This window comes from Mesocricetus auratus, unplaced genomic scaffold (genome assembly GCF_017639785.1).
Source record: "Mesocricetus auratus isolate SY011 unplaced genomic scaffold, BCM_Maur_2.0 Super-Scaffold_100011, whole genome shotgun sequence".
NCBI lineage: Eukaryota > Metazoa > Chordata > Mammalia > Rodentia > Cricetidae > Mesocricetus > Mesocricetus auratus.
Window position 1 is genome coordinate 44,241,554 of NW_024429195.1, and position 27,986 is coordinate 44,269,539.

Here is a 27,986-nt window from a genome sequence, read left to right on the forward strand (position 1 = left end):
GGACCCCCAGATCCTGTTCTTTCTCTCACCAGCAGCTTCCCAGCAAGCAGACTCACTAACTACCCATGTCCATTTGCCATGGATTCTGTTCTGGGTCTCTCCTCCCCATTCTGTTCACCTCCTACAGCCCTTGGTGAATGGAGTGGGCATCGTTTCTGGGTTCTGGTCTTTTATTTTCTGCTCAACATTTGCTCCTCAAGGTCAGAGATGCTCTCGGACTCATCCTGGCTCTGTGTGTCAGGAAGTTTGGGACATTCTTTTCAAGTGAGGGATGAGCAGAGACACCATTTTACAGTAAGTGGCAAAGTCCCGGGTTTAGTGCCAAACTGCCAATAGGAGGAACCTCCCCATATGTAATGGTGTCCTCCCTAGGAGGAACCTCCCCAAGTTATAGAAATGGAGGCCATAGTGTCATTGATAAGTCTAGTTTCACTGAGCAATGACTCCTGTCTCAAGAGAAAACAGAAATTGACATCCTGTGTTGCAGGGCTATTCATTTTGTCCATTTTAAGCATTTTATTTGTTTGGTTTTGAGACAGAATCTGGGAACAAGACTTTGTATCAATACATAGAAATCCATATCAATGTAAAATATTTGAGACTAGTGGTTGTTCAAAAGTAGACTCAATAATCTACCCTTTATCCCATCATGTCTATACCATATCCCCCCTTCTCCCCTTCAGAAAGAGATCCCCTGAATCTAACCTCCCTTGTTTAGCTTTCTCTCTGACTATGACCAACAGCAATTTGTAACCAACCCCCCTAAACAATGACAAGCATCCATAACCCACTGAATGACCAAAAACAGCTATCCCACCTTTTGGGAATGTGGGCATCGTGCTTTCTAGACTGCTTCCTGTTGTCTGGGGCCAGTGGCATCTTTTATTGGACCCCAAGAAAATTGGGATAATGGTCAAGTCCTGGGAGATGGGAAAATGTGTGGCTTATCTGAGGTCTGCCTGGGGTAGTCTGAGATGGGTGGACCGTCTCAGCTGGCAGCCTTGAAGCTGTTCTGGATGCAGAACTCTGAGGAAACTGTAACAGAGGCACTCTGAGAGGCTGAAACACCTGGGCCACCTGTTTTCATGAGTGTCTGGTCCCATTGCTCTTCATGAAAACACATGAACTTTTCAAGGTAACATCCACACCTGCATTAACACAAGTGTAGACCATGCATGTGTTATACACAAGCCAGCCAAAGATGATTTGTTGTTTTATGTTTGAACAGGTAAATCTTTTACATTTATTCTTTTATGTCTGTAATCAGGATTTTCAGGGGGTCTTCCCCAAACAAATCTGATCTCTATCAACCTTGCCTTTCCTTTCCTGTGGAAACAAAAGCATAACCTCTTCCCCAAAGCAATACATCTTTTGAGTTCCATTTTAAAGTCAAGGCATTTTTAAAGCTTTCAGGATGGTTTATTTCAGCAGTCCCTTCCACAATTCCATGTCCCCCAGCAGCTGCTGTTGCTCATCAGCAATCACAAAATTCAAGGACAACACAGTAACGTACAAGACCCAGACTCCCCATGCATTTCCCATCTCCACATGGTTTATCCTTTCTATATTATTTTGCTTTCTCTTTAAAGATTTTATTATTTATGACTATTTTTCTATGACTGTCTATACACATTTCCTTTTCTTTCTTTAAGCCTATGCATATTTTTAACACACTGTAACCTGCTTAGAGTTTATTTCTGTGTGTGTCTGTCTTTACTGAGTACATGCAGAGCTCCCTGATAGAGTGTGACAAAATTAAAATGATCTTATCCCACATATCAATCCCAGTTCCCTCTCCCTCCATGTCCCGCGCTACCGTCTCGCCAGCAAGAACGACGCAGGACACTCGGATCCTTCTGCAGTAAAGCTTTAATACATCTTGAGAGATAGATGATCAGCTTCTGAAAGGGAGACCCCAAGCTAAGAAACCCAGCCCCTTATATAAGCCTGGGAGCTCCGAGTGAGACGTGTAGAGCCGAGATTGGTGGTTTGCTCATCACCCCAGATGACGCCACGGGAGAGGCACAGCTTAAACGGTGAACTCCAACCGACAACGGATGTCGGCGCCATCTTGTAATGGCGATAGTGATAGCGAGGGCGGCTCCTCACACCTCCAGTCCTCCCATGCCCTCTACCCACCCCTACCCCAACTGCTACCCACTCCCAGGGAGGGTAAGACCTCCCACAGGGGATCATCAAAGTCTGATACATCATTTGGGGCAGGACCTAGGCCCTCCGCCATGCATCTAGGCTAAGAGAGTATCCCTCTATAGGGAATGGGCTCCCAAAGTCCATTTGTGCACTAGGGATAAATACTGGTTCCACTGCCAGGGGCCCCATAGACTGCCCAGGCCTCCCAACTGACACCCATGTTCAGGGGCCCTGGTTCGGTTCTATGCTGGTTCCCCAGCTATCAAAATGGGGTCCGTGAGCTCCCATGTGCTCAGGTCAGCTGTTTCTGTGGTTTCCCCAGCCTGGTCTAGACCCTGAGACAACCTTAAACTGCTGTGTCAGTTACCATTCAGCTTAGAGCATGGCATTGCCTCACAGCACTGGTGGCTGGCTCCAGCTCACGGGCAGCAGCTGGTAGCTATGTCTCTCTGTATGCGCCAAGCACCAGCTGGCCTGAAAGACTGCCAGACCAGGAAGCCGTATCTGTCTCCTTGTCAGAAGTCTTCTTAGCTTTCTCAGGCCTTATGTGGATAGGCATGGCTGGATGTTGGCCTCAAGTCTTTCTCTGTCTCACCAGCGAGCTCCCAAATGACCACATGGAGACTTACTGTTAATTATGAAAGTTTGGCCTCTAATTTAGGCTTGTTTCTAACTAGATCTTATAACTTAAATTAGCCAGTTTCTAATCATCTATGTGCTTCCAAGTGGCTCATGGCTTTTACCTCTCATCCTGCGTGTCTTGGTGGTGACCCCTGCTTCTTCCCAGCATTCTCTCTGCCCTGAAATTCCTGCCTAACTATTGGCCATTTAGCTTTTTATTAAACCAATCACAGTGACATGTCTTCCCACAGTGTAAAGGAAGATTCTGCAACATGACCTAGGCCGAGCTTGACGTCCTTACCTTCTGCCTCTGCCTCTGGGTAGCTGCCATTACTGGTGTATATCACAACACCCACCTCAGCTTATTGCTATTTGCCAGGTCCTTACATTTTTCTTTCTCCTTCCTTTTTGTGTGTATATGTGCATATCTGTGCATGTGTGTGAGTGGGGGGTGGATCATATGTGCATGTCTGCACGTGTGTGTGAAAGTCAGAGGACAATCCCTGCTGTTGTTGCTCTGGTACCATCTACCTGGTTTGCTTGTTTGTTTTTGAGACAGTGTCTCTGACATCTTCTTCCTCCTCAGATGCTACAAAAAAACCACCTCATTTATTCCCTTTGTAGTTGTGACCGGCTGTGAGATGTACACCTTATTAAGCCCAACTTCTAGACCAGCATTCTCAACCTGTGGGTCACAACTCCTTTGGGTTTCGAATGACCCTTTCACAGGGGTCACCTAAGACCATCAGAAAAGAGATACTTGCATTAAGATTCATAGCAGTAGCAAAGTAACATGAGGAGCTGTGTTAAAGGGTCACAGCATTAGGAAGGTTGAGAACCACTGCAGACTTTCAGCCCTTACAGTACAAATGTTCCTTAATTTCCGGGACTGGCTGGTTGTGTCAGCTTGACACAAGCTGGAGTCATCAGAGAGGAAGGAGTCTCAGCTGAGGAAATGCTTCCATGAGATCCAGATGTAAGGCATTTTCTCCATTAGCGATCAGAAGGGGAGGGCCCAGCCCATCATGGGTGGTGCCATTCCTGGCTGGTGTTCCTGGGTTCTATAAGAAAGAAGGATGAACAAGCCAGGGGAGCAAGCCAGTAAGAAGTTTGTAAAATTAATTTTGGATTCCTGTCTAAGTTAATTTGTATGTTGATACAAATTCAAAATTATATTTGTGTGTGTTCCTAGTTCTGTTTATATATATGTATATATGCGGAGTATATGTTCCTATTTCTGTTTACAAGATTTTTGTACACAAATGTATATTTTTGTCTGTTTCTGATGGGGGAAGTCCTGTGTATATGTCAATAAAGCACTGTTGGCCAATAGGGAAGCAAGATAGGTGGGGCTAGGAGTCCAGGAGGACTCTGGGTAGGAGAAACACAGGGAGTCAAGGTGTAACCGCCATAGGGATAAGAAGCCCAGAAACTTCTCCAGTAAGAGAAATACTTAGATTAACAATTATGGGGTAATTACTTAAGTCAGAGCTAGCCAGTAAGAAACAAGCAAGGCCAACAACTTCATAATTAATATAGCCTCCTGTGTGTTTATTTGGGGACTACAACGCGGCAGAGCCCAGGCGACTGGTGGGGGGGGGACCAAAGCGGCAGAAAAGAAAAAGGCTTCTCTCTACATGTTTCTACTTCTGCTTTAGATATTTTGCTTCAATGCAATCCCCGTCAAAGTACCAACACAATTCTTCATAAACCTTGAAAGAAAAATAATCAACTTTATATGGAAAAACAAAAGACCCAGGATAGCCAAAACAACCCTGTACAATAAGGGAACTTCTGGAGGCATCACCATCCCTGACTTCAAGTTCTCCTATAGAGCTATAGTCCTGAAAACAGCATAAAATAGACAGGTAGACCAATGGAATCAAGTTGAAAACCCTGATATTAACCCACACACCTACAAACACCTGATTTTTGACAAAGAAGCTAAAATTACACAATGGAAAAAAGAAAGCATCTTCAACTAATGGTGCTAGCATAACTGGATGTTGGCATGTAGAAGACTGCAGGTAGATCCATGTCTATTGCCATGCACAAAATTTAAGTCCAAATGGATCAAAACCTCAACATAAAATCCAACCACACTGAACATCTTAGAAGAGAAAGTGGGAAGTACCCTTGAACGAATTGGTACAGGAGACTGCTTCCTGAACATAACACCAGTAACACAGGCACTAAGATCAACAATTAATAAATGGGACCTCCTGAAACCGAGAAGCTTCTGTAAGGCAAAGGACACAGTCAACAGGACAAAATGGCAGTCCACAGAATGGGAAAAGATATTCACTAACCCCACATCTGACAGAGGGCTGATCCCCAAAATTTACAAAGAACTCAAGAAGCAAGTCTCCAAAGCACCAAAGGATCCAATTAAAAAGTATGGTAGAGAATTCTCAATAGAGGAATCTAAAATGGCTAATAGACACTTAAGAAAGTGCTCAACATCCTTAGCCATCAGGGAAATGCAAATCAAAACAACTCTGAGATGTCATCTTACTCCTGTCAGAATAGCTAAAATCAAAAACACCAATGACAGTTTATGCTGGAGAGGATGTGGAGAAAGGGGAACTCTGCTCCACTGCTGGTGGGAGTGCCAACTCATACAGCCTCTTTGGAAATCAGTATGGAGATTTTTCAGGGAAATGAAAATCAGTTTACCACAAGACCCAGCAATCTAGTCTTAGGTATATACGAAAAGATGCACATTCATACAACAAGGACATCTGTTCAACTATATTCATAGCAGCATTATTTGTAATAGCCAGTACCCGGAAGCAACCTAGATGCCCCTCAGCTGAAGAATGGATAGAGAAAATGTGGTACATTTACATAATGGAGTGCTACTCAGCGGATTAAAAAAAACAATGGAATCTTGAAATTCACAGACAAATGGACAGCACTAGAAGAAACCATCCTGAGTGAGGTAACCCAGTCACAAAAAGACAAACATGGTATGTACTCACTCATGTATGAATTTTAGACATAGAGCAAAGGACTACCAGCCTACAATCCATACCACTAGAGAAGTTAGAAAACAAGGAGGACCCTAAGAGAGACATACATGGTCCCCTAGAGAAGGGGAAAGGGATAAGATCTCCTTAGCAAATTAGGAGCATGGGGGGGAGGGGAGAGGGAGGTAGGAGAAAGAGAAGGGGAGAAGAGGAAGGGAGAGGAGGACATGAGGGAGCAGGAAGGTTGAGTCGGGGGAAGAATAGAGGAGAGCAAGATAAGAGATATGTAATAGAGGGAGGCATTACAGGTTTAAAGAGAAATCTGGCACTAGGGAAATGTCCAGAGATCTACAAGAATGATACCAAGTAACAATCTAAGCAATAGTGGAGAGGCTACCTTAAATGCCCTTCCCCAATAATGAGATTGGTGTCTACCTTATAAGCCATCCTAGAGCCTTCATCCAGTAGCTGATGGAAGCAGAAGCAGACACCCACAGCTAAACACTGAGCTGCACTTCTGGAATCCAGTTACAGAGAGGGAGGAGTGATGAGCAAAGGGGTCAAGACCAGGCTGATGAAACCCACAGAAACAGCTGACCTGAGCAAGGGGGAGCTCATGGACCCCAAACTGATAGCTGGGAAACCAGCATAAGACTGATCCAGACCCCCTGAATTTGGATGTCAGTGGGAAGACCTGGGCAATCTATGGGGCCTCTGGTAGTAGATCAGTATTTATCCATAGCATGCAAATGGACTTTGGGAGCCCATTCCACATAGAGGGATACTTTCTCAGCCTAGACACATGGGGGAGGGCCTAGGCCCTGTTCCAAATGATATGACAGACTTTGAAGATCCCCATGGAAGGCCTCACCCTCCCTTGGGAGCAGAAAGGGAATGTGATAGGGGTTTAGTGGGGGGCAGGGGAGGAGAGGAGGGAGAAGGAACTGGGATTTACATGTAAAACAAGCTTGTTTCTAATTTAAGTTAAAAATAGAAAACAATATTTTGCATATTGATACAAATTGTAGATGTTTTGTCACATTGCATTATACATTTCTACCTCTGATTAAGATATTTTATGTATTATTGCCATTTTGAGGTCACTGTCCTCATGCTGCACATCTGTTTAAAGACTGTTTGTTTTTATAATGTGAAGCTTTGGTCTTTAAGCTATATGGGTTATTAAGAATTACAGGTTAATAGTCACCCACATTTGTCATAGTTATGTTAGTTGGATTCTCTAGATGCACAGAGATGTACTCTGAATAGATAGGCAATCTTCAAACACTTCAAAGCCTACAGAATATGGCATTTAAATGTTTTAATAATTTGGAACTTGGTTGACATGAGACGTGACTGTTCCTGGCAGCACTGATATTCCAGAGAGTATGAAAGGCACTGAAGACACTCCATAGGGAGGTTGTTTTCTTCTTGGCAAAACTGCCCTGTTGGGAAAAGAATTATCCTTGCCTCAACTGCTCATATTTAGCATGTTGTTCAATCTGGACAATCTGTTCAAGATGGACAGGATACAAGGAAACGCAACTGTTGAACCTTGCCAAGACAAGGTAGGACAGTCTTTTGAATTTTCCTGCTTCTACAAATGGTCTGTTGCATATTCCAGGCCTGTAGCCAAAGTTGGTTGCCCCAAAACTGCAGAGAGACTTTGAGTGACTGTCCAGGTAGTCAGGTGTTTCTGTCATTTTTTGCATCTTTTGGAAGTCACTTGTTTGTACTTTCTCCTTACGCAAGTAATATTATTTTCCTTCTCAGGACTTTCATGGGGTTGAAGAATAGATGACTGCAGTTAATATCCTCTCTTATCTTGGCTAAGGCACATTAGGTACAAAACTTAGACTCTTCAGGATAGGATAGCAATTGGAATAATGTCTGTTATTTGCCTATTACCTATTGCCTAAACATTTAGCATGTGTTCTTGCTTCATGTTGTTCTTGTTGGTTATAGTTCCATTTTTATGTAAGTTATTACCATTTCTTTCTCCTGGACAATATTTGATAATTGTTCTTATTGTATATAGTTTTATATTAGATTTAGAACCTTCTTATTTAGACAAAAAGGGAAGTGTTGTGGGAAATACTTCTGCAAGTAGACTTGGGGTACTGGCCTTAGAGCATAGTCTCTTGTCTGCAGACATAATCTCTTAGAGAAAGTGGGGCAGTTGCTTCCTCCTTGGGAAGTCAAACAGAAGCAAACCTTGTGGATGGTCACATCTCCCAGGGCAGACAGCACGACACAGCACCTGGACCCACAGCCGACTCCACCTTGTCCTGTATTCATGAGTTTGTATTTCCCGTTGAAACCCAAGAATAAAGATTCTTGTAAATTCTCCCATCATATCATAGCAATAGGGACTAAGAGACTCTAAATGATCGTAACAGTGAAGGGGACCTCAAAACCCTAGAGTTGTCTGGACCTTACAAAGTGAATACAGGGCTTCCTTAACAAAGGAGATTGAAGGTACACAGGAGCACACGTGTTCTTGTGGGCATAGAGAGACTGTGAGTCCGGGAGGCTCAGATTCAGACTTGCCCTCACTCACAGTCATCCTCCTGGCTCACCTTTGCAGAATGCTGTCACTGCAGGAGAGCCCCACCATGCACTGGTTGTTGGAACCCAGCATTGTGCTGACCTCGCCCCCTGACAACGGGTGGGACATGCATGTAGCATTCAGGCAGACACTTAGGCAGCTCAAAGGGCCCTGTGTTACATGACCACATCATGACATTGTGGGGCTGCATAAGGACTCAGTACCCATGTGCAAACTTCCCCTTTTAAGTGAGCACCTCCCCGTGCTCTCTCTCTAAGCTCTCTCCTCTCTCTCCCTTCATCTCCCTCCCCTCTCCTCTCTCTCTTCCTTTGCTCCCTCCTCTCTCACTCTTCCTTCTCTGTCTTTCATCTCCCCTTCTCTCTTTCTCTCTGCTCCCAGTTGGCCAACACCCCCCTTCTGTTCTTCTCTTGCCCTTCAATAAACTCCACGTGGGTTTATTGACTCATAGTATATGTTTTGTTGCCCATTGCTGCAGCAAAAGAACAACACTGGTCTTGCTCAACTTTCCAAGAGAACATGGGCCGACCTGAATGAACAACACAGGGGCACTTGCAGACTCTTGGCTCCTTTCCATCTTGGTCATCCTGTTCCTTCACTGTTCTGAGACTGAAGCCAACACTCACTGTGAGTTTTCTGGTGAATTTCTTGGAATACTGCATGCTAGTCTATTATCATGTGTAAATTGAGTGTTTGTAAGTATCCATCACATAGGGAATAACTGCATGGCATGGCGGCAGGCACGTGTAATCCAAGCGATGGAGACACGGAAGCCCGACACAGGAGGAGGAAGCCATGTGAATGTGTGCTGCTGACATGGGCACCGCCATGACAGGGGCCCAGGCCTCAGACCCAAGGATCCTTGGCTAAGTCTTCCCTTACAAGGGTCAGGCCCAGAATTGGCCAAGTCTTCATCCTCTGGTCCAAGTTTGGGTGTTTATGGATGATGCAGTAGTCTTGAGAAAGCTAGCAACTGCAGCTTCCTGGGGGTTCTAGCCTGAGGTGCTGCCTTCAGACCCCCTCCAGAGAACAGCCAGCCCCTCCTCCATGCTGTCCATAATAACGTGCCGAGGGCACAGGTTGCTGTGGAAGCAGCTGAGGCTCCATCAGAGCACACGCAAGCCACCGGATGCCGGCGTTTCTGTACACGTGTCTGTGAGCCTGTCCTTCTTCATTCCCTCAATGAACCTCAGATTCCCTTTGGGTTTCAGACCTAAGCCAGATGGTGTGCTGTGGTGAAACTAGGGACTCACGTCGCGATGCGCCTGTGTGACATAGGGATGCTCTGTCTGAGACTGATTAAATGAGAACTAAAATATAAACAAGAGGCTAGCCATAGGGACAGCTGGTGAGAGCCCTGGCTTCTTTACCATGGGACCCAAATTTTATTCCCAACCCTGTGGTTAGGTAACTCACAAGTCCTATGACTCCACTTGCAGGGGCTGCAATGATCTGGACTCTACTCCAACACACATAGAATGCAGACACACATGCAGACAGATAACTAAAAGTCAAATCTTTGAAATAAAAGGAGGCAGTGGTGACCCTGAGGTGTGGAAGATCACTTTCTATTTTCACCCACGTTGGGAATCATTGATTGACACAGCAGTTCCTCCTGTCACTCTGTGTCCTCTACCTTCACACCCAGGGCAGAAAATCAGGCACCTATGGCTGTGCCTCCAATGACAAGGTTGACTGCACCCAGGAGCCCTCCTTCTCCTGAGGACCCGTGACCTGACACTTCACTCACGTGCCCCAACTACAGACACAGGCAGAGGCTTCACAGAGCTTTGGCGGGCTTCACGGACATCCAGTAGAAGATGGCGTCTGTCAGGAAGGTGGGCAGGTAGCTCATGGGGAGGTACAAGAGCTTGGCATCCCAGCCAGCTGAGTATCGAGTGCGAGGGTGACAGGAAGTCAGCGCGTGCTCCATGCAGTCTGTCACCAAGGAGAGGTCCTCACTGCACTTTTGGTCCAGTGACTTTAGCAATGTCAGATCTATGCAGAATGAGAAACACTTCAGGCGGTGTTTACCTCCACCACTCCTGCTCTAGACCAACATGGAGGAACCTTTTCTAGATCCCATGCCTCCCACGTCAGAAGCCACGCCCAAGCCTAGCCTATCCCAGGTCCTGAGGAGGGACCACAACCCATCTTCACGAAGAACCCGGCACCTCACCACCTGTGTCTTAGCTCATGGGAGGTTCTGTCTAACCCCGGTTCCCCTCAGTGACTTCACTCAGCTTCATGATGATGAGAGGTTCAGATGGAAGAGAGCACCATGTTCTGAATGTCAAGAACTCTCTCAGACCCCATACCCACCCTCCCTACCACATGGGTCTAAATGTGCTTTCTTTGATTGGAAAGATAATGGCGTTAGTACTGGCAACAGGAATGGAAACTAAGGATTCAGGACTAGGCTTGGTTTTGATCCCTGCAGCTCACTTACAAGATGTCAGGTACTTCTCGCCATACATCTCTCTGACCTCTGAGCTGGCCTGGTCCCACAGCATCTTGACAATTGGCAAATGAATGTCACCACTGCTTATACTAGTCTTGAAGTAACCAGGCTCAATAATAGCCACCTTTACCCCAAAATAGGAGAGCTCCCTCCTGCAAGACAGACAGACACGTCAAGGAATTGAGAGGACTTCCTGTGAGAAAACTCTCAGTGAGAGTAGAGTCACACACCAACATGAGCCTGTGGTGAGGAGAGGGCACGAGCTTTGGATCTGGATTGTGCAGCAGACGGGGAAGAAGCCTGTGTGCTTTTAGATGTCACACTAAGTATCTGGTGGATGGAGCTCACTGGTCTGAAGCGAGGCTTTCTGTTCTGCGACACCGTGTCAGACCTCTCTCCACACACTGCAGACGCAGAGGATCATCACCATGCTTGCTCAAGTCACCTCCTTATCACTCCCAATCTCAGTCTACCCCACGTGTGTCCCAGGAAGCTCTGAGGACGTGCCCCACTTTGTCCCTGCAGCTGTCTCAGAGAGCGAGACCCTGCCTGCCACTCCCTCCCGTTCACAGACTTCCAGGTGCCTGCAGCCGGGGATGGACCCACCCCAAATGGCTCCCCTCTGTCAACGTCTCTCAAGGGTTTAGTTGGCAACAGCATGAAATACAGACTGCCCAGCGCCCTCAGGCTCTCCACAAGTCTGCCTCAGCCCACCTGGTGACCCTCCTCTTCCATATCTGGCCTGGCCTGTCCCCCAAGGAGCATCCACCTACACAAACAGGTTCCAGCTTTCCATGTTTAACCTTTTCTCTGCAGCAGCCCAGTCCTGCTACAGGACACTGACAAACAGGTGACAAGCATGGCTGTCACAGTTGACTGGGCTATGGCCACTGCAGGGTAAGGCCACACTTCTCTTGTGTCCCCTAGATCTCCATCTCTCTGTGCTGCCATTGTCTTCAGGTCAAATTCAAACCCTCTCTCTAATGCTGGGATGTGTTGACTGTGGACTCTACAGGGGCCTGACACTTACCTGCATATTTGATTGACATGTTCATCCCAACTGAAAAACATGATTAGCACCATACAGCTCAGGGTTCTGGATTCTTGACCAAAATACTCACAGGACCAATTCTACCTCAGTAATGTTCCCCATGTCCTCCCTCCACCATGACAGGACAAGTTGAACTGAACTCAGATGTTGTTCCTGCCCTCTACTAGAGACATGGATATGCCCTTCCCAATGAATGATTCAGGGAGAAGGTGAGAGAGCACCAAAGCAGAGAGTGTCCTCTTCACAATAGGATCCTAAAGGCCTTGATTAAATAAAACCCCTGACAAAGCTTCCCTCAGGTCCACCACATCCCTGTCCAATACCTGAGGGAGTCTGAGAAAGCCTCTACACCATACTTGGAGATGCAGTAACCACCACCAAAGAAAGAGACTCGACCCATGATGCTGGAGACGTTGACCACACGGCCTCTTGCCTTCCTCACTGAGGGCAGCATGTTCAGAGTCACCTCGATCATGCCCAACAGGTTCACATCCAGGACTTTTGCAAAGTCCTGCTTGTTCAGCCACGCATTGGGAGCCGAGGGAATGGCGATGCCAGCATTGTTGACCAGGCCCCAGAGTCCTGGGGACAGTGGAAAGAAGAGAGCGTCACATAACTCAGGTATGGTTGTGGATTAAATGCATATTCAACAAGGTAAGACTGCTTAGGCATGTGTTCACTGGAGAATAGGATGCCATGAAGAACAACCTGGTTTCATCAGGGCTGGGGAACCCATTGCACAGGCTCACAGCATGGATGTCTTCCTTCTTTAATCTTCATGCCCAGCTCCCTGCCTAGGAAGTAAGAAGCAGTCATTTCTCACTTGCTAGTTTTAAGAAGAGATGTTGAAGACTGGTGTTCCTCTATTTATCTGGAGACTGTGAAACCATGATTGTGTTTTACAGATTATTCTCATTCTTGAAGATATTTTATTCTTTACCTTGTGGTGGTGGTTTCAATAGGAATTTGACCCTTAGGCTCATATGTTTGAAATGTTGGTCACTGGGGGACAGCACTACTTGAGAGGGATTAAAGATGTGGCCTTGCTTGAGGAAGTGTTTCCACTCAGTGTGGGTTTGGCGTTTCAAATGCCCAAGCCAGACCCCTGTCTCAATCTTTCTGCTACCTGGAAGGATACATGTAGAACTGATCTGGATGTAAAACTTTCAACTTCTCCTGCATCATAATTGCCTGTGTTCAGTCAGGATTCCTGTCATGCTGATAGTGGACTATACCTCTGAAAGTGTAAATCAGTCACAAACAAACCCCTTCCCTTATAAGAGTTATGGTGGTCAGTCCTGGAGCACCATGCCTTTAATCTGAGCACTCTGAAGGGAGGCAAATGGATTCTGTTAGTTCAAGTCCAGCCTGGGCTACAGAGTGAGTTCCACGACAGCCAGGATTGTTACACAAAGAAACCTTATCTCCAAAAACTGAAAAAAATTACTATGGTCTTTTATCCTTCTACAGAAACAGAATAATGACTAAGACACATTGATGCCTCTGTCTTTCAAATGGAACTGGAACAAAATAATAAGGAAGGATTAGGGAGAGAGGAAACAGATTAAAAAAAAAAGACAAAAAAATCAACTGTACCTTTGATTGGGGAGATTGTGGGAAAACAGCGCTGTTTTGGACTCTGATGAAGATGGCCTTGCAAGGTCATCAGTATTGAGCATCTCTCCAGATGCTTACAAAAACCCGGGACAGGGATAGGGAAGGTGACAGTGCTTGCTGATCACCAACAGCACCGACATTCCACCCTCAACCTCAGAAAATGGTGCCGTTTGTGGGAGCTCGCCCACAGTTTGCCCTTCCTCCCCCTTTTGTCTTTAAGCTGTGGATCCTCAAGTACGACTCTGCAGCAAGGCTTACAACTAAACATGGCATCTACACTGTCAGTTTCTGTGCTAATTTCAAATAATTGGCTCAATAAGTGGTATGCCTCCTTGTCTCAAAAGCATGTCTTGACCCTCTGGATATCCATATTCTTCCATCAAGTTTTTTTTTATCCTACTTTGTTTTGAAAGCCATGTGGAAATCTCCTGTAGAAGCTTCCTAAAATACATGTGTACATGAAAAGAATCTAAATGGGGTCACCGTAGGATGGGGAGATGATACCTGACCTAGACATCCTAAGGCACCAAGTAAAACCTCCAGTGACAGGAATGGGTTACTTCCTGGTGAGTCAATGTCCAGAAGGAGCCCAACTTCCAACCCTATCACAGGCTATTGCCAAGGCTTCTCATTGGCCTCCATATCCTGATAGCAAGGCCATATTGCTGAAGACAATACTTACTTAGTATCTCAACTGGGGAAGTTGAGCAGGTGCCTGACTAAAAGCTTTACCCCTACTGAGCAGCATTCAAGATGCCAGATGATACTCTGTACACTACCAGAGGAGAAAGTCAATCACCAACTACAAACCCTGTAACCTTCATCATTTAAGATATACTGGTGCAATACTGGGGGCTGGAGAGATGGCTCAGAGGATAAGAGCACTGACTGCTCTTCCAGAGGTCCTGAGTTCAATTCTCATGGAGGCTCACAACCATCTGTAATGAGATCTGGTGCCCTCTTCTGGTCTGCAGGGACACATGCAGACAGAACGCTGTATACACAAAGAGCAAGGGAACAAAAAAGCCAGAGGTGACAGATGTCTCCAATCAGCTGTCTTCCAGACACAACAGGACTGATGCTCACGTGAACTCACACAGGTTGTGGCAGCATTCCTAAAACCTGCACAGGTTCCAGATATGACCCAGCACCTAGATAGGAAGAGGATGCAAGGTCCAACCTCTTACCAAGCAGCTCTCTGTTAAACAGATGCCTGCTGGCAAAGGGAATAACAGTTTTATCCACTGCATTGACATTGGAGCCTCATACCCGGAAGTAGTTGGCTAACAGAAAATGAATTCCAAGTATTAATTGTTTAAGGGATTTTTTTCATGTTGATTTGTTCTATATTGTTTCTTGTTTTTGACTTGGCTTTCTGTTTATTTGTGGTTTTTATTTTGTTTTAGTGTGTGTGTGTGTGTGTAAATATGAGAGAGAGAGAGAGAGAGAGAGAGAGAGAGAGAGAGAGAGAGGAGGAGAGAGAGAGAGAGAGACCTTCCTGGTTTTGACTTTCCTAAGGCATTCCTCCAGTGTTGGATGTTGCACTTAAGCATGACAATGACCTTGGTCCCCATAAAGGATTCCAGGTGGAAGGTGACACCAGGTCCCAGCACTGAGAGAGATGCATCTGGCACATGACCAGCCAGCTTCACACCAAGCCAGGGCCCCGGCCCTCCTTCCTCATCAGGCTCTAACCTGGCACTCGGCAGCCAACAGTCCAGTCTTTCTGCATACAGAGACAGAAGAGGACACACAGGATTGTGGACATGAAATTGCACAGGGCACCAGCTGACCAAGAAGAGAGCTTGAGGGACTCAATGTAGGAGGAGGAGGAGGAAGGACTGTCATGCTGGAGAGGGAAGAGTCTGCAGCCACTTCAATTCCACCCGCACCCGTGTCAGAAATCTCCTCAGGGCTACACAGGCATTCCCTTCACACAGGCAGGCAAACCAACAGACACAGACGGGCGTCTCAGTGGTACCTCTGTTCCCAACTCGTTCCTTCACCCACTGAGTGGCTGCCACAACACTCTCTGTCTTGGTGACATCAAGGATCACTGTCCCCAGCCTGGCTGACGTCTTGCTCTTCAGCTCCTCGGCTCCCTTCTCCGTCAGACATGCAGCCAGCACCCTCATGCCTCTCCTGTCCAGCTGTCTGGCCAGCAGGTTCCCAAAGCCGGAGTCACAGCCCGTGATGAAGACATACTTGTCTTGGAGATGGCTCACCACCTGCCTCTCCCTGAACAAGCGCAGGAGGGTCCACAGGCCCACTAGAGCCACCAGGTAGAGCCACATGGCTTTGAAAAGGACGGGCACAAACAGTCTGTGCCAAAGTGAGCCTGGCCTCCCTTCACAGAGGATGGAGCAGGCACTGAGGACTCAGGAGACACAGCAGAGCGCAGGCTTCTAGCAGGGAGTCCGCACCTTGTTCTCTGTCCACTGCCTGTGTTGATATTTATTGCTGCCTCTCTGCTCTGTCACCTCTTTGGTCATCTGATACATAATGGCCTTTGGCCATCCCATACTTGCTGCCAAGAAAACACTACTGTAACCCACCTTCGTTCAAGTATGATGTTTTTTCTTCTACTCATGTGGGAATACATGCTTGTTTCCTCACTCACGCTCACTACAGTAAGTCCCAGGCTCACCTGTGTCTCTGCACCTTGCACTCTAGTGCTGCGAACCCAGGGCCTTGTGAACACAGTCAGGCGCTGGTGCCAACTGTACTTGGGCTCAGGACTCATTTACAAGGAAATCCTGCTCTGAGCTCAGGTTTCCTCCTCAGGTTCCTCAGCCAGAAACTCTCCTCAGAAAACAAAGAAGCTCTCCTTGCCTCTAGAATTTCAGGGCAGCTAAAGAGACATCAGGGCAAGCTGGTGTCTTCCTGGTACAGCAGCTCACTGGGAAGAAGAAGGGACCTGCTGTAAACAGGAAGGCTGACCCCAAAGAAAGATAAGGTGTGGCACCTGGGACCCCCAGATAACTAAGATTCAGACATGATGTTGGGGAAGAAATGACTGTTACCTCAAGACGCCCATCTCCTGGCTGATTGAATTCAAGCAGACATGAGCTTAGCCATCTTGAATTCTAACCTCCATGAATGCCCCTGACTGTGTTGAGACACGGTTTCTGGCTTAATTTCCCAGCATGCCTGTGTGTGGAGTTTTGCATCTGGTTCCTGGCTCTAGAGATGTGCACAGATGATCTCAGACTCCAGCTCAAAATAAACCATGCACGTTCCCTCAGAGAGAAAGTTGTGTTTCCCCCACCCACTTCTTCTGCCACTCTCTATCCTGGCCTGTAAGGACTGGAACTGCTCTCACTGCTCTCCAGGACCCTGCTTCTGTCTGCAAGTTCTCCAGAAAGACATCTGTGCACAACGCTTTGTTAGGCCTCATATACCAGACTCGATGGCTCATGAGGATACATTCTGGACGCCCACCGTACCCTCCATTTCTGGGGCCTCCCTGTGTGGTCATTAGGGTTTCTATTATTGCAGTAACATAAAATGACCAAAGAAAACTTGCACCTTCCAGGATGTTTACAGTCTGAGACTGCTGCCTTCAGACATACAGAGAACAGCCAACCCCTCCTCCATGCTGTCCATAATAACGTGCCGAGGGCACAGGTTGCTGTGGAAGCAGCTGAGGCTCCATCAGAGCACACGCAAGCCACCGGATGCCGGCGTTTCTGTACACGTGTCTGTGAGCCTGTCCTTCTTCATTCCCTCAATGAACCTCAGATTCCCTTTGGGTTTCAGACCTAAGCCAGATATCCTGTAGCAAAGTGAGAGATTTAGAAGGTCATGAAGTACCTGCGTAACATAATGAGATCCTGTCACAAATAAACTAAATGAGTAACTAAAAATATAAATAAAGAGTTTTGACAGGTTTGGAGAGGAGGCTCAGTGGTTAAGAGCACTGGCTGCTCTTCCAGAGGTCCTGAGTTAAATTCCCAGCAACCACATTGTGACTCACAACCATCTGTAATGAGATCTGCTGCCCTCTTCTGGCCTGCAGGCACAGCACTGTATACATAATAAATAAATAAATCTTTAAAAAAAACAGAGAGTTTAGACATAGGGACAGCTGGTGAGAGCATTTACTTGTGTGCTAGAGGACCCAAATTTTATTCCCAACCCTGTGGTTAGGTAACTCACAAGTCCTATGACTCCACTTGCAGGGGCTGCAATGATCTGGACTCTACTCCAACACACATGGAATGCAGACACACATGCAGACAGATAACTAAAAGTCAAATCTTTGAAATAAAAGGAGGCAGTGGTGACCCTGAGGTGTGGAAGATCACTTTCTATTTTCACCCACGTTGGGAATCATTGTTTGACACAGCAGTTCCTCCTGTCACTCTGTGTCCTCTACCTTCACACCCAGGGCAGAAAATCAGGCACCTATGGCTGTGCCTCCAATGACAAGGTTGACTGCACCCAGGAGCCCTCCTTCTCCTGAGGACCAGTGACCTGACACTTCACTCACGTGCCCCAACTACAGACACAGGCAGAGGCTTCACAGAGCTTTGGCGGGCTTCACGGACATCCAGTAGAAGATGGCGTCTGTCAGGAAGGTGGGCAGGTAGCTCATGGGGAGGTACAAGAGCTTGGCATCCCAGCCAGCTGAGTATCGAGTGCGAGGGTGACAGGAAGTCAGCGCGTGCTCCATGCAGTCTGTCACCAAGGAGAGGTCCTCACTGCAGATCTGGTCCAATAAGTTTAGATTTGTCAGATCTATGCAGAATGAGAAACACTTCAGGCGGTGTTTACCTCCACCACTCCTGCTCTAGACCAACATGGAGGAACCTTTTCTAGATCCCATGCCTCCCACATCAGAAACCACGCCCAAGCCTAGCCTATGCCAGGTCCTGAGGAGGGACCACAACCCAGCTTCACGAAGAACCATGCACCTCACCACCTGTGTGGTAGAATATTATTTTAAGTTGTATGACTTTTGTTTATGCTGCATTTGTTTAGCACTGTGAAACTGTGATTCTTTGCCTGTCTAAAATACAATAGCGAGGCAGGAACAAGGATAGGTGGGGGCTGGCAGGCAGAGAGGATAAATAGGAGAACTAAGGAGAGAGGAGAGCAGGAGGACAGGAGGACTCCAGGGGCCAGCCACCCAGCTACACAGCAAGACACAGAGTAAGAAGAAAAGAAAGGTATACTAGAATAGAAAAGCCCAGAGGCAAAAGATAGATGGGTTAACTTATGTTAAGAAAAGCTGGCAAGAAACTCGTCAAGGTAAGGCCAAGCGTTCATAAGTAAGAATAAAACATGTGTGATTTATTTGGGAGTTGGGTGGTGGGCCCCTCAGAAAGTATCCAAAGTGCCAAAAGAGTAAAAACCCAACAACACACCTGGGTCTCTGTTTAGAGATCTTTGTGGTGTAGATGGGTTCTAATTGGTCTAAATAATAAAAACCTGGAGTCGGATATAGAGGAAAATGCTGAGAGATCAGAGAGAAGGACCAAGCCAAAGCCACCTTTATCCCATTAGCTTCCCAGCAGAAAAGAGAGTGAGTTCCTGTTTCTTCCTCGCTTATATCCTCTCTGCACCCAGCCATGTTACTTCCTGTTTCTACCCAGCTACCTCACTTCCTGTCTGTCTGCACAGACCTCCAGACCTCTATGGTTAGCTGGTGGCAAGCTCCATTCTGTTCTTCAGACAAGCTTTATTTGTGCAAGCGAGATATCACCACACTCTGGTCTCTGCAACAGTGGGAACTAGCCCGAGCTCATGGAAAATCACTGTTATCTGACAGAGGCTCCACTTCAAGTCATGTTAACAAGAGATTCGAATAACACCACCCTGTGTTCTAGAAGCCAGGACCTCTTTATGTGGTGAGATGCCCACCTAGCACCAAGGAAACAGAATTTTAAGAAACTCATTTTGCAGAGAAACACCTTGGGGTAACTTCTGTCAGCATCAACAGGAGACACACAATTCTAGACCCAACTTTGCTCTGATCCCCAAAACCCACTCACAGGATAACAGAAACTTCTCGCCATAGAGGTCTCTGACCTCTGAGCTGGGCCGGTCCCACAGCATCTTGACAGCTGGCAATAGCCTGTCACTACTGGTCACACCAGTCTTGAAGCCTCCAGGCTCTATAATAGCCACCTTCACCCCAAAATAGGAGAGCTCCCTCCTGCAAGACAGACAGACGTCAATAGAGGCCTTTCTGAGAGAAAACTCACAATGAGAGTACAGTCACACGCCAACATGAGCCTGTGGTGAGGAGAGGGCACGAGCTTTGGATCTGGATTGTGCAGCAGACGGGGAAGAAGCCTGTGGCAAGGGCATTGCCTCTGTGCTTTTGAATGTCACAGATTGGCATATGCATCCCACCTAAAGATAGACTCGAGATAAGACCTCTCTACTCACTCCAGGTATAAGATAGACTCTAATGAAGACCTCTCTGCACACTCCAGGTATAAGATAGACTCTAAGGAAGACCTCTCTGCACACTCCAGGTATAAGATAGACTCTAATGAAGACCTCTCTGCACACTCCATGTATAAGATAGACTCTAAGGAAGACCTCTCTGCACACTCCAGGTATAAGATAGACTCTAGGGAAGACCTCTCTACACACTCCAGGTATAAGACAGACTCTAATGAAGACCTCTCTGCACACTCCAGGTATAAGATAGACTCTAAGGAAGACTTTTCTATACACTCCAGGTATAAGATAGACTCTAATGAAGACCTCTCTGCACACTCCAGGTATTAAGGGTCACCCTTGCCCAAGTCCCTCCTCCTCACTCTTAGGTTTGCACCTTCCCCAAGCCTGTCCCAGGGAGCTCTCAGGCCAGCTCCCCTAGGGCTCCTGCAGTGTCTTCCTAGGGCCACTCTCTGTCTGCTTCTGTATTGCCTCACATTTATCACCACCCAGTTCCCTGCAGCCAACAGGTTAATGGCACAAATGGCTCCCCTGACTCAGCCTCTTCAGATTTGCCTTGTGAAGATCATAAAGTACGCTCTTGTCTGTGGCACTCAGGCTACTTGCATGTACTGGCCTCCTGCCTGTAACATGTGACTTATCCTTTTGTCCGGTAGCAGCAGCCAGCAGCACGTTCCATCAGTCAGTGGCCACACAGAGCCCCAGACAGACAGATTTTCCCACCAGCCTTCCTAATCAGGTTTCTAGGTTCCCACTTGGACCCTTGCCATAGGACCCTAAATCTGATAACTGCTCTGGTCACTACTGAGGACCTGGGGATAGCCACTCCAAGGATGGCCACAATCTCTCCCTCTCCTCTCGAATTTCTCAGTTGCCAGAGTTTTTAAGGTCTTTGGGAAGAGCTTTCTTGTGATTCTAGAGTAAGTAGTCTGTAGACTCTAACAAGAGTCTAGAAACTTCTATATGAGCTGAGTGAGATGCTCAGTCCACATCAAGGACATCCTCAAGATGAACATCACTAAAGGTCAAGGGTCTGGACTCTTCCCACATACCTAGCTTTGTGTCCTTCGTCCACCCTCCTCCAGAGTAAGACACCAACTTTTTTATGTGCATTGGTGTTTTGCCTGCATGTATGTCTGTGTGAGGGTGTCAGATCTTGGAGTGACAGACAGTTGGTTAGCTGCCATGTGGGTGCTGGGAACTGAACCTAGATTCTCTGGAACACCAGTCCTGCTCTTAGCCACTGAGACATCTGTCCAGGCCCAAGCAGCATACTATTAACTGAACTTGACAGGATGGTGGCTCAAACCTTTCTCCCTAACATATTCCTTTATGCCCACACTCAAGAAGTAGATCTGTATGAGTTGAAGCTAGACTGGTCTACATAGTGAATTCCAGGCTAGGCAAGGTTACATAGTGTGAGTGTATCTAAGACAAAGAAAAAGAAAAAAGAACTGAATTCCTGTCTCAACCCTGCCCTTACTAGAGACATGGACATGTGTTCTCAGGGAATGATCACCTACCTGCAACAAGGAGACAACGAGAGAGCCCCAGAACCAGAACCAGAGAGTGTCCTCTCTATGATGGCCTCCTAAAGGCCTTGATTAAATAAAACCCCTGACAAAGCTTCCCTCAAGTCCACCACATCCCTGTCCAATACCTGAGGGAGTCTGAGAAAGCCTCTACACCATACTTGGAGATGCAGTAACCACCACCAAAGAAAGAGACGCGACCCATGACGCTGGAGACGTTGACCACACGGCCTCTTGCCTTCCTCACTGAGGGCAGCATGTTCAGAGTCACCTCGATCATGCCCAACAGGTTCACATCCAGGACTTTTGCAAAGTCCTGCTTGTTCAGCCACTCATTGGGAGCCGAGGGAATGGAGATACCAGCATTGTTGACCAGGCCCCAGAGTCCTGGGGACAGTGGAAAGAAGAGAGAGTCACACAACTCAGGTATAGTTGTGGATTAAATGCATATTCAACAAGGTAAGACTGCTTAGACATGTGTTCACTGGAGAGTAGGATGCCATGAAGAACAACCTGGTTTCATCAGGGCTGGGGAACCCATCGCACAGGCTCACAGCATGGATATCTTCCTCCTTTAAGTCTTCATGGTCCAATTCCCTGCCTAGGAAGAAGCAGTTGTTTCTCACTTGCTAGGTTTTTTTAAGATTTATTTATTGGGGGCTGGAGAGATGGCTCAGAGGTTAAGTGCACTGACTGCTCTTCCAGAGGTCTTGAGTTCAATTCCCAGCAACCACATGGTGGCTGACAACCATCTACAATTCAATCTGGTGTATATGTAATAAATAAACAAAATCTTTATAAAAAAAGGGGGGAGCGTTTTAAAAAAAAGATTTATTTATTGTGTATACAGTGTTTTGCCTGCATGTATGCTTGCATACCAGAAGAAGGTACAGATCTCTTTATAGAAGATTGTGAGCCACCATGTGGTTGCTGGGAATTGAACTCAGGACTTGGAAGAGCAGTCAGTGCTCTTAACCTCTGAGTCATCTCTCCAGCCCTCACTTGCTACTTTTAAGAAGGGATGTTGAAGACATGGTGTGTCTGTGTTTATCAGGAGACCAGGAAACCCTGCTTGTGTTAGAACACAGATTGGTATTACACATGGGGATATTTCACTTGTGTTAAAACACAGACTGATATCACACATGGGGATATTTCACTCTTTCAGTCGTGTCTTCAGATGACTTCTCAGCACTTTACATGGTGCTGCCTTTGTCCTTCATGTGGCAAGGACAGGAGAAGAGCACTTGGGAGATAGCTTAGTGCATGTAGGACTTGCCTCCCGCACATGAAGACCCGAGTCTGAGTGCCACAACCCATGTAAAAAGCTGCGGATGGTAGCAGGCTTGTCATCCTGGGACTAGGGAGGCCTAGACAGGAGCTTACAAACCCAATAGACTATACGAACCTGTGGGCCACGGTGGGAGGTCTTTTTTTTTAAGCCAAGCAAACAAAAACCACGTAAATAATCAAACAAGGTTGACAGCAACCTCACCTGAAGGCGTCATCTGGCCTATATGCCTTGTCATGTCCAGCATCAACTCTGAGCACCTTCCATGAGGTGCTTACAAAAGGCCTGCCTGAGGGAGCAGGTAATGCTACAGCTCCACACTCTGCCTCAGAAAACAGAGCTCTCTCTTCTCACTCATCCACAGGACACTGTCACTTGTCTCTTCAGCCACCGTTACAGATCTCCAGGCAATCACCCTGTCAGGGCTGTGCACCCCAACGGCACGTCTTCACTGTTGTCCACCGTGCCTGGTCAGCTGGGAGCTACTTAATTTAAGGCTATTGTGGTACTTGTGGGTTTTGAAGAATTGGCCCCAAAAGCCATGTGCCACTTCAGTCCAAACTCATAACTTGCCCTTCTGGAGATACAAACTGTTTAACTGAGATGTTTTAATATTAGGATCCCAACACAAGCTCAGGAAAACTGACTACCAAGATAGTGCTTATGATCATAAGCAAGATGTAGGTGGTGGCGCGTACCTGCACTCTCCATACAGGAGGGGCTGAAGGAGAAAGATCACGTGTTCAAGGCCAGCTCAGTGTCAAGATCCCAAGTGCCAAAACCCAAGCTAAAACAAATAGAGATGCACCAGACAACCCCAGCTTCTGATGCCAAGATGCAGTTACATCAGCAGGACTTTCTTAACAGCTAAGGTGTTCTACTTCATTAAGTAGTATCATGCAAGCCAGCCTATGCTGGCACATGCCTTTGATCCCAGCAATTGGGAAACAGAGGAGGGCTGATCTCTGAGTTGGAGTTAGTCTACAGGGTGAGTTCCAGGACAGTCAAGAGACAGAAACCCTGTCTCAAAAATAAAACTATCAAAGAAAGGTTGTGAGGAGGTTACAAAACTGCTCACCCTTTTAAAGTGAGAAGAATGTATTTAGTTAACGCATGCAGGTTAAAATGTTGCTAGCTCTTGTCCACTGGGTATCTAATTGTAGGTTAATTTTTGTTGCTCTAGTGAACAATTGCCATGTTTTCAACTTACTCTTAGGTTTTTTTTTAAAGCAAGGTTCTTTTTTGTCCCGTTACAATTAACATTGCCAGCTTGGTGGAAGAAGGGTGAGCCTTTCAAGTCAGACCTTAACCTTGCCCTGGCCTGCTCTCCTCACAGACCATCTTGTCTCCCTCCATAGAGTACGGCAGGTGAAGGGTAAGAGCAAGTTCAGAGCTGGCACAGGAGATCCACTCCAGCGTGGCCCCAGGGACCCTCCCTGCACACAGAGCCCAGGGACAAGTCCCACCCCCGGCTCCAGAAAGGGGCCCTGCTCTAAGGTGGCACCAGCACCCAGCACTCTAGGTTTTCTGCACAGAGGAGATGACAGCAAAGACAGGAACACGGGAAGGCGACTCCTCACCTTCTTACTGAGACTGGAGAATTGGGAGACAGCAGGTAGGGGCTGGAGAGAGAGAAAGCACTCAGATGATGTCAGGGGAGGGCAGGAGGCTGCTGTTACTTCAAGTGCCCCAAACCCCTTCAGGGATCTTGCCAGGGAGTGTGAGGGGAGACCCTTTCCAATGGGGAGTCAGACCAACAGACACAGATGGGCGTCTCAGTGGTACCTCTGTTCCCAACTCGTTCCTTCACCCACTGAGTGGCTGCCACAACACTCTCTGTCTTGGTGACATCAAGGATCACTGTCTCCAGCCTGGCTGACGTCTTGCTCTTCAGCTCCTCGGCTCCCTTCTCCGTCAGACATGCAGCCAGCACCCTCATGCCTCTCCTGTCCAGCTGTCTGGCCAGCAGGTTCCCAAAGCCGGAGTCACAGCCCGTGATGAAGACATATTTGTCTTGGAGATGGCTCACCACCTGTCTCTCCCTGAACAAGCGCAGGAGGGTCCACAGGCCCACTAGAGCCACCAGGTAGAGCCACATGGCTTGCAGAAGACAAGCACAAACCTTTGCTTGACAAAGTGAGCCAAGGCTGTTTGAGACAGGAGAAATAGGAACACAGTGGTCTGTGGTCGGTTGGGTAACCTTCAGGCTTCTGGCAAGGATGCCTAGTTTTCCTCTCTGATCACTGTTTCTCTAGAACATTCTTTTTGTTTTTAAATCCTGCTGCACCTCTCTGCTCTTCAGGTTGATTTTCTGTGCTGATATACACATGTCCTTGGGCACCTCCTATTTAGCAACACCTCTCTAATTGGTCCACTGGCTTCTGCCCTCCTGCACATATGTAAGATCCATCTATGCCAAATGACTCATGGCCTACATGAGTCAAGGTCTAGGCTGACTCCTTGTGTGCTACAAGGCCCCATCTGAACACAGGTTGAATGCCACTGGGGAGGTACATGTGGACTATAGACACATTCACAGGGAAATTCCTCTCTGAACCCACTTTTCCTCATTGACTACAGCACTCAGCAAACTAACTCTCTGTCACTCCCTGCAGGATGACAGGAAAAGGACAAAGGAGGGAACAAGAAGACATCAGTTCCCTTCCCAGAGTAACCCTGTCTGGGGTGGGGGGTGTGTACCCTAAATGTGGATTCTGACTTCAAGCATAATCTGCCATACTTGCCATGATAAACACCATGACTAAAAGCTTTCTAAGGCTCACAGTTTATGGTCTGTCACGAAGGATCCTGGATGCAGAGCCTGAAGCAGAGGCCATGGAGGAGCTGTGATTACCGGTTTGCCCCTTGTAGTGTTGTCCCAGATTCTGAACCCCCAAAATCACCAAGAGACCCATTCCGATGCAAAAGCAGAGTCTTACTGTCTAACGAGCTTACTGCATTAACTCAGGCCCTTCGTTTGTTCCTCACCACGGATGACTGGCAGGGGTGATGACCCAGAGAAATCTGAGGTGCAGAACTTATTGGGCAGCGGAAGGGGAGTGTTTAGGGGTACGCAACAGTCTCGGGATTGGTGAGTTTCCGGGCTTGGACAACCTGTTTTGTGTTGGTTGGTCAACTGGTTGTTATGGCCCGTAGGCCCTCCCAGGGTGGTCACTATGCTCTGCATTCCACTTTTATCATAAAGCACATCAGTTAACTTCTGATTGGTTCCTTGCCACGTGGGTACCCTAGTGCCTGGGAGGAGGGGCAAGGTCAGGCAAGCACACGTTGAGTCTTTTCTGCAGCTGATGACGGCTGCTAAAGTGGGGCCTGGTCCCTTCAGCAGCTTGCACAGCCTGCCTTTCTTATACCACCTGCCCAGGGCTGCTACTACCTTCAGTGGGCTGGGCCCTCCCATGTCAATCATTAATCATGAAAATGCCCTACAGCAGCGGTTCTCAACCTCCTTAATGCTGCCACCCTTCATACAGTTCCTCAGGGTGTGCTGACCTCCAACCATAAGATCATTTTTGTTGTTACTTTGCTACTATATGAATCATAATGCAAATACCCGGTATGCAGGATATTTGATATGGGAACCCTGTGAAACGGTGGTCCAACCCCAAAGGTGTCGTGAGCCACAGGTTGAGGACCATGTCCCTACAGGCAACCTGGTGGTACCATTTCTCCCAAGCGAGATTCCCACTCCCAGATAATTGTGTTAAGATGACAAAGAACTAAACAGGACATAGAGAAAACGGGAAGAAAAGAGAATGAGGCCTGGGTATACCCATGAAGGAAACTCCCAGAGCTACTGAGGAGCATGGAAGCGGGGAATGGTTCCTATAAGCTTTTCCTCAGCTGGGTTGACCTGGCTGGCAGGACTGTAGCCACCTGGATTTGTAAGAGCCATGATTGCTTCAGATGAGCACAAGCCTGTTTTTCCTGCCTAGCTTCACGGCAAAATGTATGTTAAGGATCTCCTCAAGCAGTGTGTAGAATTTTGCCGTTGGCTCCTGCACCAGGAACGTGCCCGACTCTGGTCCCAGCGTCAAGCCCCTCAGCAAAGAAGTCACTTTTGCCCCTCTTTCTGACACAAGAGCTGCAGGGACCTGACTGTCCTTGTGGTTTTAAGGAGTAAGGGTTTATTCAGGCTCAGAATTTGAGGGTACGGTCCATCACGACAACAAAAGCATGAGGTAGCTGGCCATATATTTTCCCGCAGGAAGCAGAGAGAAATGAAAGCTGCTGAGATGTTTGCCCTCTCCTTGTTTATTCAGTTCAGGACTCCGCCTATGGCATGGCGCTGCCCACTCTCTAGAAATGGCCTCACAAACATAGCCAGAAGTTTATCTCCCTGGTGACTCTAAGTCTTGGCATGAGTTTAACTGTCGAAATCTCCTCCATAAATTTCACTCTTGTGCTTTGAATCTGACATGTCTCCGCCCGGGCTCTTGTTTTTTAAATTCTGGCTCCTCAGCTGTTGGTGCTAGTTAAGGGAGCTAAGGAATCTTTAGGAGATGAGAATGGCCGGAGAAAGATGCTCACTAGGTACGGGCCTTTGTAGGTTCTAACTCCCAACCCCTGGTTCTAAGTCCTGGCCCCTCTGCCTTGTAAATCACCAAGAACAGTTGCTCTGTCAGGGGCTGAGATCCTCTGAAACTGTGAACCCAGATCACCCTTCCTCCCTGAGGTGCTTGTGGCAGGTGCTCTGGTCACGTCATCACTGGAGAAGCTAACACTCACTCTGAGGGCTCCTCGCCCTGTCTGCTTTGTTCTTCAATGCTATAACACCCCGGCACTGGTTCTCATACAGCCTTGGTGCCGTCGTTGTCTTCCCTGTTCCTGTTCTGGGGCCTTTTCTGCACACACACCTGGATTCCAGGCCCCTCAGACAGCAGAAAAGTCTCAGCTGGACAAGGACCATGAGATGACAAGATAACCTGAGCTTCAGCCAAGCACCAAGAGCCTGAGTCATGCCCACAGGGAAGGTGTTAGTTCTGTGTATATCCTGGAAGAGTAAATGGGACAGCATTTCCCCTCAGGCAGGGCCAGGGTCTGGACCCCATAGCACTGTCCATGGGGAGTTCTAGCATGGGGTACAGGATGCCACACCCCACAGGGGACAGGATGAAGATGGATCAGGGAGCTAAAGAAATGGGCAGAGACAGAACCCAGGCTTTCATGGCCCAGACTGGCTCCCATGTTTACCCAGCATTCTGTCCTTTAGTTAGGGAAGATGAAGATTCAGATGAGGGGAGAAAAACCAGTGTCTGGGCCTGGAGAAATGATTCAGTAGTTAAGAACACTTAC

The 27,986-nt window shown here is 47.4% G+C and overlaps 2 protein-coding genes across 3 annotated transcripts; both read right to left on the reverse strand.

Moving 5' to 3' along the window:
* Positions 1-9,859: 9,859 nt before the first annotated feature.
* LOC121143253 (retinol dehydrogenase 16-like) lies at positions 9,860-16,060 on the reverse strand. Its single transcript, XM_040754725.1, has 4 exons — positions 15,418-16,060; positions 12,143-12,401; positions 10,757-10,920; positions 9,860-10,305 (listed from the first exon to the last, which is right to left on the reverse strand). The coding sequence occupies exons 1-4, from the start codon at positions 15,728-15,730 to the stop codon at positions 10,088-10,090; spliced, it is 954 nt and encodes a 317-aa protein (XP_040610659.1). The 5' UTR covers positions 15,731-16,060; the 3' UTR covers positions 9,860-10,087.
* A 1,454-nt stretch (positions 16,061-17,514) lies between these two features.
* Positions 17,515-24,771, reverse strand: Rdh16 (retinol dehydrogenase 16). 2 transcript variants are annotated; one of them, XM_040754726.1, is made up of 4 exons: positions 24,459-24,771; positions 21,511-21,769; positions 19,433-19,596; positions 17,515-18,176 (listed from the first exon to the last, which is right to left on the reverse strand). In XM_040754726.1, exons 1-4 carry the CDS (start codon positions 24,769-24,771, stop codon positions 17,959-17,961), a joined length of 954 nt encoding a protein of 317 aa, XP_040610660.1. In that variant the 3' UTR covers positions 17,515-17,958. The 2 variants fall into 2 exon arrangements, 1 of the variants encoding a protein (XP_040610660.1); XR_005880441.1 differs by lacking the exons at positions 19,433-19,596; positions 21,511-21,769; positions 24,459-24,771 and adding an exon at positions 18,806-18,930 and having other exon boundaries at positions 18,067-18,176.
* Positions 24,772-27,986: the final 3,215 nt, after the last annotated feature.